We start from the raw sequence: 18,444 nt of genomic DNA on the forward strand, positions 1-18,444 counted from the left end.
GTAGGTCAGCAGGACATGAGTGATGGGTTTGCAGTGCATGTTTTTTTTTCACTGTTTTCTGTTTTGATTTTTTACTGCATTTTATGGGTCACTAAATTCTTTATTATTGGGCTAGACTACATTCGGGTTTGCTGACTAGTGGTTGCATGTAGCATGACGTGTTGATAAATTCATATTATTGTTTTGGGTAGTATGTCAGACAGTCTTTTCTTTAAAATGCATTTCAGCATTTTATGATTTACTAAATGTCATTTGCTGTAGGAAGTGACATGACTTTATAAAATATCAAGCTCTCTTTTTTAAGGACTGATAGCTTATATTATTTTTTCTTCCCTTATTTATACTGCAACTATGGATTTGTGTTGTCGATTAACTTAATGTGTAACATTTGGTAGTTTTATACTGTGATAGTCATTTTAGGTTCAATTTGTAAGAAGTGATTGTGGTTGCAGTGTTACTATTTCTTTGTGCTGTAATTAGGTCCAGTCAGTTAATGACATCAACAGAATGTGTCTGAATATTTCATGGCATATACTGACTATAAACAAATGATTAAGTGATGTGCACAAAATGTAAATATGTAAAATGTCTTATAGTATCGGTCGGATGTTTAGGTTTGTATAATGATACTATCCTGTCCTTTCATAAGGAAAAATGCTTAAGGACCACAAAAGTAAAAAAAATAAAAATCTATATCCTTATGATATAGCTGGAGTACTTCATGTTGTGCATGTAAAATGTTTTCATGTGTCCTTTTGAGAAGGATTAAAAATAGTGTAAATGATATAGCCCTAAGGCATTCATTTTTTATATAATATTCCTCACATGTTTAGACATTTTGTTTATTATACAGCATGTCTGCATTAACAAACCACTATCACTGTGAGGATAAACAATATCTGCTTATTGTATAACCCACCACATTAAGTATAAACTATGTGACTGCAAGTGCACAAACACAACAATCTGCAGTGGAGATCACATACTGTTTTAGACACAAGCACTGAAGCTTTTTCTAATCCTTTCTGAACTGTGTCATTGAAGCCTAGACCTCTGCAACTGCAAGAAATATTCCCATGAGGCCTATAAAGATTCACAAATACCTCTTTTCTAATAATTATGCCTTTTCCTATGCACTACAGTACTCCAGATAACCATGATTTTGCAAATTTCTTGTCCATCTCCTTTATCAAAAGTATTGTGTATCTTTAGGCACTTTTTGTTACTTCCATATTCCTGTCTTTAATCGTTTATTACTCAGGAGCATGTTCACCACTGAATCTAATACACAGTATTTCTGATCTGTCTTGCTGCCCTTCTTCTTTCTTCTCTTGTGCATAAGGCCTGTAGCTTCCCTTACTGACACCTGTTAAAGAGCATATTTCCTTCCAAGTATTTCCCCAAATCATCATTTACAACTACATTAGAATGATTTAACACAGAAATAAGCTTGGCACACTATTCAGCTTCCTTTATTTACCACAGCATAAAACCACCATGTTTAGTTATCTGCCATAGAACTTTGTCTTGGATTACTTTTTCACTAACCTTTCATATGCTGCCTTATTGAACATCATGCTAATATTTTGGTAGCTGTACCTCCATAAGTTATTCTTTATTTACATTGCATTTTATCATCCAATATATTATTTTTGGTATATAATGCTCAAAATCTCGTCTTTGTCATGTCTGTGTAGACTATTAGAATAAACTCTGTATTGAGGCTGATCATTACTTATGTGCAGAATCAATAAAAGAGGCTGAAGTGAAATTACAACTGAACTAATAAAATGGTGAAGGGGAGTAATGTACAAAATGCACTTAAAGAGGAAAATTTAACTAGGATTTCCAGAATATTCTCCTTTATGCAGAGTTATAGTTCAGAATATAAAATGCTATACTTATGGGAAATAGCCAGTGAACCGGGAAAAGCCAAAAGACACAACAACAACATGCCAGTGAAGACCTTCAAGTACATATGTGATGCATGATGTCATTTAAATTAATATTATTATAGACTTTATAATTAAGGGAAGTCAGTGAACTGCCTGGCTTTATCATTGGAATTCTCTATGTCTGTCTGTTCACTTCATTATGCAAAATAGAGCAGATCCATAATATAACATCCAAGATAGTAGCAAACCATGTTTGTCTTTCGTATATTGCCCAGGATGCCTGTGTAGGTGTGTGATTTTTTAAGGCACTTGACAGTACTTAAAGCCTAAATAGTTTGAGTCTACACTATCTTTAGATCTCTTGAGTGTATGTCATGACATTGCTTTCATTTTCCACTGTGCATCTATACAGTCTCCAATTCCCTCAGAAACTAATTATGTGATGGATCATGTACTCTACAGTATCATTAAAGGAAACTCGCTTTCTGCAGTGTTTTCCATGCTTACATCTAAAAGGCAAGGCTTCATCTATCCATTGAAGTCTTTTAATGTGGGTCTCAAAGTGTGTGTGTGTGTGTGTGTGTGTGTGTGTGTGTGTGTGTGTGTGTGTGTGTGTGTGTGTGTGTGTGTGTGTGTGATTCATAAAGATTCAAAAGATTAATGAGTTTGTAGAATTTGTGTAAATACTAAATGTATTTATAAACAGTTGATATGTTATATACAGGACACCTGGTACTGGCTTCTGTGCATCACCTTGCACTGCAATGCACAGCAACATATACAAGCTTCACCAGAGTTGTTTCCTACTACAATATATCCCATCAGCACCAGCCTTCCTGTGTCAACAAATGACAAATCTGGTATGACCTCAGAAAAGTTCCATCTCATGGGGTTTTTCTTCTGATAGGACAAGAAGAAAACAGCTGGTAATTTCTTTAACCAAACCATTATGTCCAGATTAGTCTTATGATTGACACTAAAATGCTGAATGTGTGACAATGCGTTTATTTAAAATTAAAGTTGTACATCTTAATCATGAGTAGCTGCTGGATATAATCATGCACTCATCTATTTGCTGTTGTATTTTAGACCTGATTGAGGTTCCATTACAAGTTTTTTTGCTTATCAAGCTCCTCACAAATATTTTTTTCTTACAGAGAGAGACTGGAAATGATTCATAGGCTTGAATGAGAGAATTTGCTATTTTTAGTCACATATTTTCCATGTTTCCATTTCTCAACATTCTGTGGGAAGGTCTCTGCATTGAGCAGATGTTTTATAAAAATGAGTGGAAGGTACATAAACAATCTGCACAAGCTTCTTTTGTTTTCATGTTTACTTTGTCATTGATACTGGTTGCAAAACATTCAGAAACTAGTAATGTTAAATGACAGCCTCTTGCTGCAGAAAAAAAGCAACTTTCCAAAAAATGCTATCTTAATCAAGGACAGTGAGATGTCTGTGTACAGAATGAGAACTTCAGGAAGATAGGGTCAGGATAGCAATTTCTGCTCCTCTGCTTGCAAATTCAGCTATTTAAAATATGCAACATATCAGATTAGATAAACAGATGACTAGGGCAGTGAATGACCAATTTGCTAGTGACAGATGTCTTTTATGCAGGATGGGAAGTGAAACAGGTAGGCATTATGCAAAGCTGAATCTTCTCTGCTGTTATTTTACACACTGACATATCTAATCACAGTACAAAAACATGTCAGATGATCTGTATTTTATTTGTATGTTTGTGTGTGTGTGTGTGTGTGTGTGTGTGTGTGTGTGTGTGTGTATTTTACACAGTCACACACACATATAAATGTGTGTTTGTATATATTATATGTGTCTGTGTATTTGCATATGGACATAAGCGTAGATACACACACACACACACACACACACACACACACACACACACACACACAAACAAACATGCGCACACGCACGCACACACACACACACACACACACACACACATGTTCACATATATTTATTTTTAGATTTATTTCATAACATTCTAAGCATCAGACTATAGGAAATCAAAGATAACAGCAGGGATCAGGAAATGTGTATATATAATTAAATGATTTACTGTTTCAGATGACATTTGTTTGGGACCTTTATAATTATAGGCCCACACTAAAAGTCCTAGAGTAATGCTGAGCAGCAATAATTTTATTTTTATTGTGTTTTGATGGGACCATGTGTGAATTGTTTCAGTGCTTTCCACAAGTAATAGCTGAAAAGTATCATGCCTTAAAACAAAATTACAAGCTGTATAGCAATAGATAAATGGAAACATGATCTATTATGAGTCTATTGTTGCTTAAGGAAATTGATAGTAATTTAATGATAGAACCTTGGATCATTCCTGAGATGATTTTTGTGAATCTCCAGTACTTGTTTTCAACCATAATTGTTAACGTTCTGTCTGACAAGTATTTTAAGAACTAGATTGTAATATTTGCATAGAAATTATGCTTCTAAAGTACCAGTAGTAACAGGGCAATCGACTGAGTCAGTTACTTTTACATCAGTGAAGGCTGCTGCTGTTAATTTATCATCCTTCATACCTCTAAACATTGTATATGAAGGAAGTGAAAGCAGCCATAATCATGTAGCTTTTCCTAAACCCATGTTGTATTCAAACAGAAGTTCATACATTGTGGTGTATTCCTGAATCTCAGACAAAATTCTTTTTTTTCAAGGAATTTACCTTTGGAAAGACAATAGCAATATAAGCCAGTAGTCCAAGAGAGGGGAATCTGAATTACATCATTTAGAAATTGGGACAATATGTGGTTATTTCTGTTTACCTGGTAAAGTAATTGGTACTTCTCCGAAGTCTGTATTACTGAGTTCCGTTTTTAAACAAAAAGGTGACTTTAACCTTTTCTCTGACTGGTCTATAGTTACACAAGTTACACTGTGGTTACAAGCATCTCTCCTTATAAGGAAAATGTTATCATTTAGCTAAGTGCATTTTCTCTTAACTACATGTAAGAATATTGAGATATGTGAAACACACATATGCCAAACTTGAGACTGATTTTAACAACAGGGAGAGATTAAAGGATATAAATCCTCATGTACCGGTAAAAATCCAGGATGCAAACCAGTATTTCTAACAGATTCCCTGTTTTATACGTTCATCTTTTTTAAGAGTTTCTTGAAGATGAGAGGACTACAGGATGATGCTAGTATTTATCTGTGCTAATGCATACGACACTGTATCTGGAACATCAGGGAAAGCTCTCTTTAAAAACCTTTGCTATTAGTAGGAGATATTGTAGTGTAATCGATACCGTTGCTATTAGTAGGAGATATTGTAATGTAATTAACATCACTAATATTGCCTGGGGAGTGGAATTTTGTTTAGCTGGATAACTGGTTTATCTGTTACTAAAATGTATCTGGCTTTTGTAACAATGAAGCTTGCTTATCTCTAAAGTACACAGTTTTAATCCAGTTAATCTCACTGTTGGGTTTATATGTTATGAAATTCTGCATATTGTTCATGCCAGAAGAATTTATTATTTATGTGACAGTGACAGCATGCCTTTCAAATGTCTCTGATTTTTCTTCATAATTTTACTCTGTTCCTCATAAAATTATGATGCTCTAGCATATATCTCAACTGCAGTTATTTTGGAGGAATGCTCCTATTTTCTGGCCTGATGTTCTCCTCCACATGATGTACCTATTCTGAAGGTATGTCCCTATTTTCATGCTTCGTTTATCCCTTCACACAATTTTCTGACCCCCCCCCCATGAAATGTGATTTGTGCAGCTGTCTAGTACTCAGAAAACGACACTGCATGCCCACCATACTATTCACACCAACAATTTAAAAAAAGACAGCACATATATCTTACATCTTTCTTTTTCAGAAACAAAAATAAATGACCTTGTGTGGTAAAATTTTACAAACCATTTCATTAAAATCTCTAGATTTTACATTGCCAATTTGTTTATATTTTTCCATCATTTTTGTCATACACTGTTTTAAACATGTGTTTCTGAATAACATTCCACAGTCCTAATGGAAACAGGAAGAGTTATGAACAGTTGGTTATTTGAATTTTATGTTAATCAGATGTGCATATTTTTGGCTCAATGTATCTGTTTTTCAAGGGCCTTTGTATGGGTTTTCAATATTTGTAGGTAGAGAGGTATGTGTTCAATAAATCTTTGAGGACTACAGTCAGTCAGTAATGCCAGACATTTATGCTTCTTATCATTTAGAAAATATATGTTGATGCAAAAGGTGTGGTTCTACTGTCTCGTTAAATGGATTAAGGTGATATTTTTAAAGTGTCTTGGATTTGGGGGTCCCCCATTAAATTTTGGATTTGCCCAGAATTCTTGAGCAAGGAAGTTAAAAGCTATGATTGACAGCACTCCAATTTTAGATCTTAGGATTCAGGTTCTAATTTATAAGCACTTGTGTTAAAGTGTGATCAATACCGCCTTACTGAAATGATTTCATATTTCTGTAATTCATAGTGATACTTAACTCTTCCAAAAGATGCAGATGGGATGCCAATTGAATTATTGGTTTATACAATCCCAGTCATGTGAGAAATCTGGACAGAGCAAACCCTGTCAGATGGCAGATCATTAAGGGGATATCATATCCACTGAGTATGTGTCCAGTTTTATAACCACTAAAGAAAAGTCTAGGACTTCTGTGACATGTTCACACAGCACATAGATTTACCCATTAGAAGAGTGTGTAATGTCATCCTTTTAAAACAGAATGCATGAACCACCATTGCCTCAACCCCCCCCCCCCCACACACACACACACACACACTAACACACACACACACACAGTTTCATGAATCACTGTTTAACTGAACGTTTCTGAAAGATGACACTTCTAGCAATATTTGGACTACAAAATAGTTGTTTGAAAGATGCACTTTAGATACAGTCATAAATGCAATGCTAACTACAACAAGAGAACTCCCTCCCATATTGGGGGGAGGGGGCTGAGGAGAGACACAGAGAATCCATTCAAGGGGTTGTGGCAAGAACCTTCTGTTAAATAACTATTTCATCTCCAAGCCATCTGCAGCTCAAAAGAAGGGAAGAAGGAAAACCTCATCATATTATGTTGCAATTTGTTTTAATGATGACATCCCCTTGGCAACCCCCCCCCCCCCCAAAAAAAAATGCACTACGACTACTTGAATTATTTCAGAAATGTCTTGCAGGTCGTATGCCTTCAGATCCATATTCATGAATTCCCAAGTTCATTTAATTGTGTGCACTAAACAGTGTCGCGAGAAAAAAAAACACATTTCTGCTTATTACATTTCAATAAACCACATCTTACCGACATACAGGACACCTTCCTTGGTTTTCTCAGCAGCTTCAGCCACGCCAGCCTTGGTCTTCTCAGCAGCTGCCACTACACCCTCCTTAGCCTTGGACAATCCTTTCATTAGAACATCCATCCTCGCTGTTGTGCTCTGAAATAATTGCATAACACAATTCATTTCTTACTTACTATTGTCTGATTTTCACTTTATTGCACATCTGCATACCCAAAACAAATACTGTAGGAATACTTCAGACAAATGCATGACATTACTCACATTTCGGATATTTGATAGTTATGTAGCGAATGGTTATTAATTTAAGCGTTTAACAGATACAAAAACATGAATGTCCCAGGTACACTCACCGCCACCTTGTTCTGTAATTGTGCATTCAACACACGAACCCGTTTTTAAGCTTACAAATCAGAGAGTAATATTCAGCAGCACAAAGCGTGCAGGGAACACAGAGGTAGACCGCATACCTCAAGTAAGACCTTAACAACTTTAAATTAATCAGGACCTTAGTGGTATCAAATTAAAAAAAAAAAAACATAAAGGAGCGCACAGTGATGGCCATGAAAGCTGCCCTGTGTCCAACATAGGAAGATTTGCCCTTGAAGCACAACACAAAGAGTCTTTAATGGAAAAATATAACCAGCTGACAAAAGGGTTAGTATAAAAAGCAGTTACGCGGTTATACCTCCGTGACTTTATAACGCCAAAAATACCGTATTAATTTGTTTGGTCTTAAGAGCACGACCCTTTGCTTTAAGCTCAATATATGCGGAATCCCTAACGAGAAATGGTAATAATTTACTAGAAAACGGGAATAATTCAAACCAGTTCCTTATGTTCTCTTAAACATATTAAATGGTGCCGAAAATCACCCGCAATACACACACACACACACACACACACACACACACACACACACACACAGCCACAGTAGAGGCACGCATACAAACGAAGGTGGGGAATGTTAATTCATATAGCTACACATATTCCCTGCATCTTCTCACATTTAGACTCCACTTTCACTGCTGTTGCAGTTTTAGTTCTCGAGCAGTTGTCTATAAAATATTTTTGATAAGCATTGTTTAAATGGGGAGGACAGTTTTTTCTCCTGTTTTCCTAAGTAATTCCAAACAACTGCACCTGACGCCCATCTCCCTAGCTAGACTATGATTCTTAAAACACCCACAAACAGTCTTCCTTAGCAGACAATTGCATGACCCTCCACCACATTAGAAGTGGCTTACTAATCATTATTGAGATGTCAGGAGCATATATGTCTTATATGTCTTATATGTTCTCACCCTTCTGTCCTTTTCCACCAGATGGCTCGAATTCCTCTGTAGACGGATTCACTGAAGAAACTATCAGAACATTACTCTCTGGGACAAAGTCCCTTTCTGTGATCAAGTGCTACAATTTAGGTGTTTCTATAGTCCCAGTTACTCGCTCGACGATTCAGTTACAATTTGCCATAGGGTCTTCCCAGCAATCTCAGGTGCCCTCTTTGATGCCTCAGTGGCCTGAATGTAGTTAGTATTGCAATAAGCTTCTTTTACTCTCACCCCACCCCCAAAACACACACCACTATCAGTACCACCTCCCTTTTTGTGACCAGGCATCCTATAACAGCTTAGAACTGTATTTCATCATCATAGTCCTAGCAATCAGGCGCTTACGCCCTACTGCAATATCCCCTCCTCCCAAACCCCCTCCCATTACGTGCGAACCGCTTTATGATCTCTTTCTCTCCCTCTCTCTCTCTCTCTCTTGCTGTCTCCATCTCTTTCCTTTCCCTTCTTCGAGCCATTCTGAATGAAAAAAAAATGGGAGACAAAAACGCATTCCTCTGTGACCCTTTGTCCTTCACAATACAAAGCGTGACCCTCCCCAGAAAAAGTCCCTTCTGAATTCAGCACTGGACAGCAGTATCTGCAACCAGTAGCTGGCCAAGGTGCTGAAAGTAGAACGTTGAAGAAAAGCTGTTTTACAAAAAAAAAATGTAAGAAAGCGAAGTAATTAAACAATGCAGTGGGGCATTGCATGCTCCCGTAAGCTACACTTCCGAAATGATTTTATTTAGTTTTAAATGTAACTCTAACACTAGCATGTAATGCAACTTCTAATCTCTCTGAGGTGAATATGGAGCTCACCCAGTACTTGCTACCCTTAAAACCTTTAGCGAAAAAGAAAAGGAGCATATCAATTTTGATCCTTATGTGGTTTATCCTCCAGAGACCTTAGTCTGACGTAGAACAGAATGTGTAAATCAGACTAATAAAATTTGCCGTACGTAGTATGCATCATACAGTTGCCAAAACACATTTCCGAAAAGAGATTAAAAGGCAAGACAAGCGCCCAGCAGTAAAAGTGCAAATACCACCTTTGAGTCACGTGGGTCAGAAGGTCACCAGGAAAAATCTGGCGTTCCTTCATTTATTGACATATATTTATTTAGTGATAATGTCTGCGTACGAGTGTGTGTGTGTGTGTGTGTGTGTGGGGGTACCAAGGACAGACAACTCACAGATTTACAGTCCTTCAAATACAGAAAGAGCAAAAGGAAGGAGGTATTTTAACTTTTGTGTTTCAGAGTTATATTTGTTAACACTGAATGATAATCACAATTCTGCACCACAGCATTTAATTAAAAATGAAGGGATAACTCCACCCTACTTCAACTGCAGTGGCAATCTGCCTTTCACCCACTGCTGCCTCCAAGGTGCCAGAAAGGTTTTGAGGTTTCGCTACGAATAAAACATAACAAAACAGCAGGGCAGACTATTACACCCCCACCCCCAAAAAAGTAAAACACTAACACAACAGTTTGATGATAACTTTGGTGCATCATTGTTCTAAATATTTTTTCCTTATGTTACCTGTTAGTAGCTTGACATTTATATTATTTATATGGTTACATTTAATATTGTAACATTGTTCAAGAGTGCCAAATGAATCTCTGCGTGATAAACGTAACAGGGCGGCTGAACCTTTTAAACACGGTTGTAGCTAAGCTTACTCAGTGTATTCAGACGAGTACAGTTTTTTTCTGAGAATCTCTTGAAACTTCAACCCCCTAAAGTACAGAATGTTTAGAGCTGTGTAAATAAATAGCAGTATCGAGGTATACAAAGAATGCTTGTGTGACATTAATACACCTCCAAAAATAGATTTTACGTGTATTAATGGTAACAATTGACTATAACTTGTCCGCTTCCCATACTGTGGTAGCATTTTGAGGTTTAAATACATATTTAAAATGATAGGTTAGTGGTGGGACAATAATGTTAGTTTTGAGTACATAATGTATGCCTGAAATAGGCATAATGCATGGTTCTTATTTCTGAGTAATATTACTTTATCAAAATATATTCAGTTTCTAACGTGCATAGTTGACATTATGAAATATGATGTTTAATATGATATGATGAAAAATTATGACATGATTTGCATGATTCTTATTTGTCTATTAAAGATGCAGAATATAACTTGCATAAGGGGATATTTTAATGACAATTCCTTAAAAAGGAGAACAGGAAAGTGCTCCTATGAATGCAACATGGTGAGTGGGGTATCAAAATATTTGAAATGTAATATCAGGATGTAGGATAATTGTTGTTTGAACCTTGGAATGGCTACATCATCTGGTGTACAAAACAGGTGATATAAAAATAATGTGGAAAATGGAAATAGAGTTCATAAAGTCATCACATATGCAATATATATACATCTATCTGACAAATATCCAGGGAGAACTAACAAATGAAGCCACATACTTTTCATACATTAATCCAGCAGTTAAAATAACTCACCGCTCATCAGAAAACATCATCATCATTGCAGTCTTGCTAAAAAAAAAAAAAAAAATATATATATTGTCATAGGTCAGGTCATTGACTTTGGAAGTTATTTGTTAGTTCCATTTATTTATACGAGTTATTTTTTCCTTAGAAGATGTTATTGGAACTTGCAAGGTTTGCAAAGTTAATTGAACAGAAATAAGAACCAGATTTCTAAAGGTCCTGGCATGTTTGCATTTTGCAATACATCATAAGGGCTAGAATATGAAGCATGTGCTGCAGATAGTGCTAGTGTATATTAAGAATGCCAGGTTCATGTGACACTAAAAAAAGCAAAGGCTATAATCATCAATGGATATTAATAATGTGCTCTGCTTAGCTGTTCTACAAATGAGTCCACTGTGAGATAGATACCTGATTATGAGATAATGCACAATTCAGAGATGTTTGACTATGCATACTAAGCTTATTAATAGTTGGAAAAAAATGACTGTGTTACCACTTAAAGAACCCTTACTGTTATGGACTAGGCTTCTTTTATAATCAATTTGATAACTACTATAACTCCTCAACCTCTAAACTAGCCTTCAGACAAACATGCACTAATATGTCTGACTACAAGAATGCATTACTTGCTTCACTATTTCTTGGATTGTGTATCATGATGTGGAAACAAGTATTGCAACTAGACACTCAGTACTGTTGAAAACCAAGATAATTATGGTGTTCAGCATATTTGGCACAGGCAACCTCAGTGGACTGTGGAGGATAGCACTATCATATTCCATCTACCAGCACAATTCTGAATAACTTACTGGAATGCGTTTTGCCCAGTGTGGGGAATACATCTACATGCCTTCAATTGTTACTGAGATAATATCACTTGTAATGTCAGGCTTCCACCACAAAGCAGGGTGTGCCAGTGTCATCACTATCACAGAATGCACATATATAGTGATACATTTACATAGTACAGATAATGCTGCAAACTATTTGAGTTGGTGTGGATTATATTCTTTAGATGTGCAGCTAGTATGTGATCATTATAACTATGTAAATATTTATACCCAAACTCCAGGCAGCATACAAATTCCACATCTGGTATGATTATGTATTCCAGAGTGGCACTATACCTGATGGCAACATACTGGGGGATGCAGCATACCCACTTGTCCTGGCTGCTCACATTGCTGAAGGAAACCACAAACCAGATAGAGTGTATACATAATATAGCACATCAGCAGATTAAGAATTGCCCGGCAGTTGGCTTAGATAATTAAGGAGCTGTAAATGAACTGTTTCCTGTGGCTCAATGGTGCAAGGTGTGTTTCCCTCAGGCTCCATTCCCTAACTATGTGACTCTGAGCAAGTCACTTAACCAGACACCACTGCTAGGCTGAGTCTGAAAAAGGTCCATGGAAATCAGTGCTCTACCCCAGAAAGCAAATGCAAATAAAATTAAATTAATAAAAAAATAGAATGTGTATGTAAACCAACATTTATTTATTTATTTATTCATGTATTTATTGACATTTGTTGACTGGAAAAGTCCATTCGGTCAGAAACTCATTTTCAGTGGAGGTCTGGGGAGAAAAGCTCCAGTTACAGATCAAAATTTTTACAACAAGAAAATATCTACAATATTAAATCAGAATACAGAATTTGTTTTACATAGCATTTCCTAGTGATTAGTAATACAAAGAGTACAACATTTTTTACAGACTGGGTAGGAGTTAGTAGTGCACATACAGTATTTTTAATTGTATGCATGGAAAAAAGACAGGAGATACATTCATACTAAACAGTTCATTTAGGATTTATCCTAAATAATGATTCAAAAGACATGACAGCAATTAACAGCAATTGACGTACCTTAACTGATGTAGAAAAGTCAATGAAGTTCAGAGGATTTACAATTTATTAGTTAAGACTGAAAGTAGTCGTATTAGTCAACAAAGTCTTAACATTTGTTTATGGTGGTCTATAGTTTTGAGCACTGCCTGTATGCCTGGTTGGGGACAGTACAAAAGATGCCGTCTCATGTGTGTGTTGCATGGTTATGGTATGCTATGTGCTACTTAGCATGACTGTAGACATTATGATTATGACTAAACTGAGACCAAGGTTGGAAAATCTGACATCATGTGCACTGCTGTGTGCTATGTGTTTCTCTAAGTGCGGGCTTATTTATGAGTTTATGAGACCATTTTCATTTATTGTACAATTCTATATGTTTATAAATCTTTGCATACACACACATGCATCATTCGTGTCAGAAACATGATAAATGTCATGATGGTCCAGTCTTAGTCATTTATACAGGTGCAATTTCATATAATCTATGTAGAATAGACTACATTTAAAGATTACATTAAAGGCTCTGATATGAGTACATATCCCTTTCTGAATAGTTTGTTTCAAGGATACAGTATACTGTATTAGAAGTCTCATAATCATTAAAGATTATGGTGTCCATCTCCTTGAAAAGTCAGGGACATATTCTCTGTCCACAGCCTACAAAGCAAGTAAAATCTTAAAGTTTCCTGTACTAGTAACCTAGCTTTCCAGTAATGACAACTGATTCCCTAAGACAGCATATTTTATTCCAGATGTACTTGACATGTGTAATAGGTTCATAGGTCCATAGGTTCATAGGGCCATACTAGGCTATCTGCCCTAGGGCATTTATAAGCCTAGGCAGAGTGTGTTTGGCTTTTGCCACCCATTTTAAATGAATTTTGCTATGCCCTTTTTTGAGGTTAGTATACTGTGCTTCTGTCTAACAGTGACACAGAAGTGATACCCGGGGTAAACCTACTATCTCCCATCCACTCATCAAGATTCCTCTTGAAGAGAGTCAATGAGGGACTCTGCCTAACCTGGACTGGGATTTTATTCCAGAGTGAAGGGAGCCTCTGGGTTATGAATCTGTCACTCCAGCATGTCCTATTTATTTCAGTGCTGAGGTTCAAGTCTCTCGAGCGCGTAGCTCTATGGGATTTGGATTTTCTGAGGTGCAGCATGTCCATTAATTCCGGGTTGGACATAGCTTTATACGTCAGGCACAGATCGCCTCTGAGCAGGCGGTATGCCACTGAGTAGAGCTGGAGTTTCTTTAACCGGGCAGCATATGGCATCTGTTTGAGCCCTTTGATCCTCTTGGTGAGGTACTTTTGAGGTCTTTCCAGTTGCTGCAGGTGTCTGGCAAGGTACATCCCAAAAGGAGCATTGTACTCAATTATGGGCCTGATGAGTGATGAGTAAAGAGGTACGATAACCTCCCCTGATCTAGATGTGAATCCCTTCATGATTAGGTGGGCTATATAAAATGTTTTTCTAACCACTTTGGCCACGTGGTTGTCAAATGAGAGATTGCTATCAACTTGGGTCCCCAGGTCCCTAATTACTTCTTCCGTACTTAATGGATTACCACCTATGTGGTAATTTGCGGGCACTTTGTTTTTGCCAAAGGGGATGACTATACACTTTTTGGAGTTTAGCTTGAGGCCATGGCTCTGGCACCAGTTGTCTGTTTCTATGAGGCCCTTTTGTAGGATGCTTGTGTCGGCTGGAGAGTCGATTATGGTGCCCAGTTTGCAGTCATCTGCGAACTTGGTCAGCCACAGTCCTTCCGTGTTAGCCTGTACCTCCGAGAAATATATACCATATAAGAGAGGTCCCAGGACTGAGCCTTGTGGGACGCCACTTGTAACTGATTTGGAGTCTGACATGGCTCCAGCAATTCTAACCATGTGGGTTCTGTCCTTGAGCCAGTTTGCAACCCATCTAGTGACATAGGGGTTTATATTTAAGCTGGTGAGCTTATCTATAATGCCCGAGTGGGGTATTGTATCGAAGGCTTTTGCAAGGTCCAGGTAGGCTGTGTGGACCACCTTCCCCTCATCAATGGCCTTGGTGACTGTTTCAAAGAAATCAACCAGGTTTAAGAGGCAGGATCTGACCTTAACAAAGCCGAACTGGGTAGAATCCAGTGTCTGTAGGTCCCCAATATCTTTATTTATGAGGTCCATGATGATCCTTTCCATAGCTTTTCAGACCAAGCTAGTCAAGCTTATGGGGTGATAGTTTCCAGGATCCGTTGAGGCTCCACCTTTGTGGAGAGGGACCACTGTTGCTGTACACTACTCTTTGGGTACATATCCTGTAGTAAGGCTGAGGTTGAACAGTAGTTTTATGTTTGGGTTTAGTTCTTGGAGTTCATGTAGGACGCAGCCCGGGACACCGTCTGGTCCCATTGATGCTGTGTTTTTTGCTTTGGAGAGGGCAGCTCTTACCTGAGCATCTGAGATGTCAGGGGAGCAGCACTCTGCTGGGATAGATATTTGCCATTTTGGTGGGGAAGGGGGGAGAAGTTTGCGCTGAACCTGTCAGCTAGGATGTTGGCAATGTCTGTGGGTTCGGTGTATTTTTTGTCATTTTGGACTAATTCTAAGCATATCTGGGAATTCCCACCCAGGTTCCTAACATAACTAAAGAAAGCCTTGTGATTATCCTTAGTGTCCTGTGCAATTTTTCTCTTGAAGCTGGCCTTAGATGATTTTATGAGTGCCCATAGTTTTTTGCTAATACTGATCAGAGATGCCTTCCCTTTTTGTGATTTTGCTCTATCATGTAGTAGCTTCCTCCTTCTATTGTATAGTTTGTTTATGGCTGGGGTCCACCAGACAGGATGCCTAACTTTGGAGGATTGGGTCTTGGTTTTATTTGGGATTGCATGATCCATGAATTCCTGAAGATGTTCATAGAATGCGTTTATAAAGGATTCTGCAGTCTGGGCCATTTTTTCCACAGGCCCGGGGGCTTTGAAGGATTCCACCTCAGTTTTGAGGAGTGTGAAATTTGCTTTAGAGAAGTTTTTCACTGTGGTTTTCTGGGCAGAGGCTGGGGTCAGGATGTGAATATCTAGTGAGATTAGTTTATGGTCTGATCTTACCAGTGAGGGATACACTTCTGGTCTGGAGCATAGAGTCCCCATGTTGGTGATGATCAGGTCCAGTATGTTTTCCCCTCTTGTGGGAGTGGCAACCAGTTCTTCCATAGCATATGAGTTTATAAATTCTAGGAACCTTTGGGCTAGGGTATTGGAGCTAGAGTAATGCTCCCAGTCTATGTTAGGGTAGTTGAAGTCACCCAATATAATGGTGTTTGGAGAGACCTTCATATTTTCCAGTGTTCTCAGGAAGGCCGAGTGGGGTTCCTGGGTTTGGGAGGGTGGTCTGTAGCAGCTATAAACTGGAAGGCAGTTTTACCCACTGTTAGTTGCACATGGATAGTCTCTGATGCTTTGTGCTGTGCCATCAACCTGGAGGTGTGGGTATCTTTGACGAATATTGATACTACCCTTCCTTTTGTGGTTCGGTTTTTTGGGGCCGAAAAACATGGTATGAGGTATAACCTGGTAGTGCTGGGGTGCTCTCGGGAGCCTTGAACCAGGTTTCTGTTACTTCACAGATATCAATGTTCTCCATGCTAAGGAGAGTTTCGAGTGCGTGCATCTTGAGGTTTAGACTTCTGGCGTTGAGTAGCATTACTCTTAGTTTCTTATCCCTTGTGATACCTATGGAGTTGGGTTTGTCTTTTGAGCCTTGCCTAAAAAAGGCACTATGGGGGTGGCAAGAGCCTTTGCCAATATCCTAAAGCCCAGGGGTGACAGGTGCAAGCCGTCCCTAGCGAAGCATCGTGGCTTGTCGAGCATGTCATCCCAGGCAGACAGGCATTGGATCCCCTTTGAATGACACCAATACTTAAGCCAATTGTTGAAATTGTCTTCATATTGTGGCATCATTCTTGGTGAGGGTAAGATGCCACTCAAGGTCAGGGTCATACCGGCCTGGGATACATGCTCAGAGAGCTCCTCTATGTCTCTTTTCATGTAGTCCAGGGAGATACATCTCAGGTCATTCACACCAGCATGGACAATGACTGAGTCATATTTGTACTTGCCTTGGAGTAACCTGAGTGCTTGTGTTATGTGGCAGATCCAAGCGCCCGACAGGCAGCTCACCGTGACCTTCTCCTTGTTCAGCCTGGTGAGCGGGACGTCAGAGTGCCTGACGATAGAGTCACCTATTACAAATGTATCAGGTGTGTTGTTTAGCCTTAAGGGCTGTGACTGTTTGGCACACTGGCTTTGTGAGCTATGTGTTGCACATGTTTTGTTTTGGGGTAGCGGTTGCTTGGGTGTCTGCTTTGGAGGTCTCTGCTGCTTAGGCAGATTTTTATTTAGAGCCTCTGAATATGTTTTTGTGTGTTTATGTATTTGGTTTGCTGTCGTGGTAGGTCTATGTGAGACTGGAATTGTAGTGAGTGTGGTTTCCTTCTCCTCCTGACTGGTTATGCCAGTACTGAGTTGAGAGAGCTTAGCCTCCAGTTTGGCTATATGGTTGCATCTCTCACATGTGTTGGAATTTGTTGGGAGGAGGAGAGGGTTGTCTGTGTACATGAGGCAGTTGTAACATTGCCTCAAGATTCCCAGATTCACCAGCTGGACTGGAGAGGAGATTGACAACTGACCTTTGGACATGCTAGAATAGTACTGGGAATTCCCTTATAATTGAAAAAAAGGGCCAGTGGGGAACAAAGTACTCAAGGGGAGTTTGTGAGGGTGTAGTGCTTTTAATTTTTTAGTGCTGACTTATATAATTGCTTTAGTGAGCAAGTGCCAGGCTTTAGAGTAGGAATAGGGTGTTTATTATGAGAACTAGATCAGTTCTAAGGGAAAAAGTAAAGAGCAGACTTTGTGGAGCCGAGAATGGTTTAAACCCAATTAAGCGGTGCTGCCCGATGCTGCGCTATGCGCAAAATCGTGCAAAGCCGCTCTAAAGCGGGTTTTAAACAGGGGGACTTGAAAAAGCTAGAATTTGACCCAAAACGGCCAATAGACTACCAGATTTTTTTTTTTGCAACAAACAGCAGGAAAATGCAATAAATATGTAACACAGGCTAGCGCACTTGAGTGTGTAGCCTTAACAGGTAAAAGCAACAAGATAAACTTTAAAAGTGTAGGTGCAAAAACAACTTTAAACAGTTTAAAACAGTTCAAGAAGCAGAAATACTTGCAGTTTAGCTAGATCGGACAGTCGCCCAGGTAGTAGCAGGAAAACAAACACTTTTATCAGGTTAGCAGTCGCTCTTTTAGCCTCTCTGCTGCTAGCACTACTCTGCAGGACCACAAGGAGCTTGGCTGAGTAGTAACAAGTGCAAAAACCATGCCAAAGTGGGTTTTATACAGGGGGACTTGAAAGAGCTAGAAATTGGCCCAAAACGGCCAAAAGACTACCAGATTCTTGTGCTGAGAACACTCCTCCAGGGATAGATAGGCTGCTCCAAGCTCCCCACTGCCACTGGTGAACAGAGAAGCCTCCCTTTATCCAAGAAAGGAAATGGGCAACA

The 18,444-nt window shown here is 38.6% G+C and overlaps 1 protein-coding gene across 1 annotated transcript in view; it reads right to left on the reverse strand.

Moving 5' to 3' along the window:
* The window catches only part of SNCB (synuclein beta), a 720,540-nt gene extending 711,746 nt beyond the window's left edge, over positions 1-8,794 (reverse strand). Inside the window, exons 1-2 of the mRNA XM_044069350.1 lie at positions 8,536-8,794; positions 7,234-7,369 (exon numbers count right to left, since the gene is read on the reverse strand). Coding sequence (XP_043925285.1) covers positions 7,234-7,354 — 121 coding nt within the window. The 5' untranslated portion in view covers positions 7,355-7,369; positions 8,536-8,794. The remainder of the gene's footprint in view (positions 1-7,233; positions 7,370-8,535) is intronic.
* Between the last annotated feature and the right edge of the window lie 9,650 nt (positions 8,795-18,444).

The sequence above is a fragment of the Protopterus annectens genome, chromosome 4.part0 (assembly GCF_019279795.1).
Source record: "Protopterus annectens isolate FY-2018-M chromosome 4.part0, PAN1.0, whole genome shotgun sequence".
Classification (NCBI taxonomy): domain Eukaryota; kingdom Metazoa; phylum Chordata; order Ceratodontiformes; family Protopteridae; genus Protopterus; species Protopterus annectens.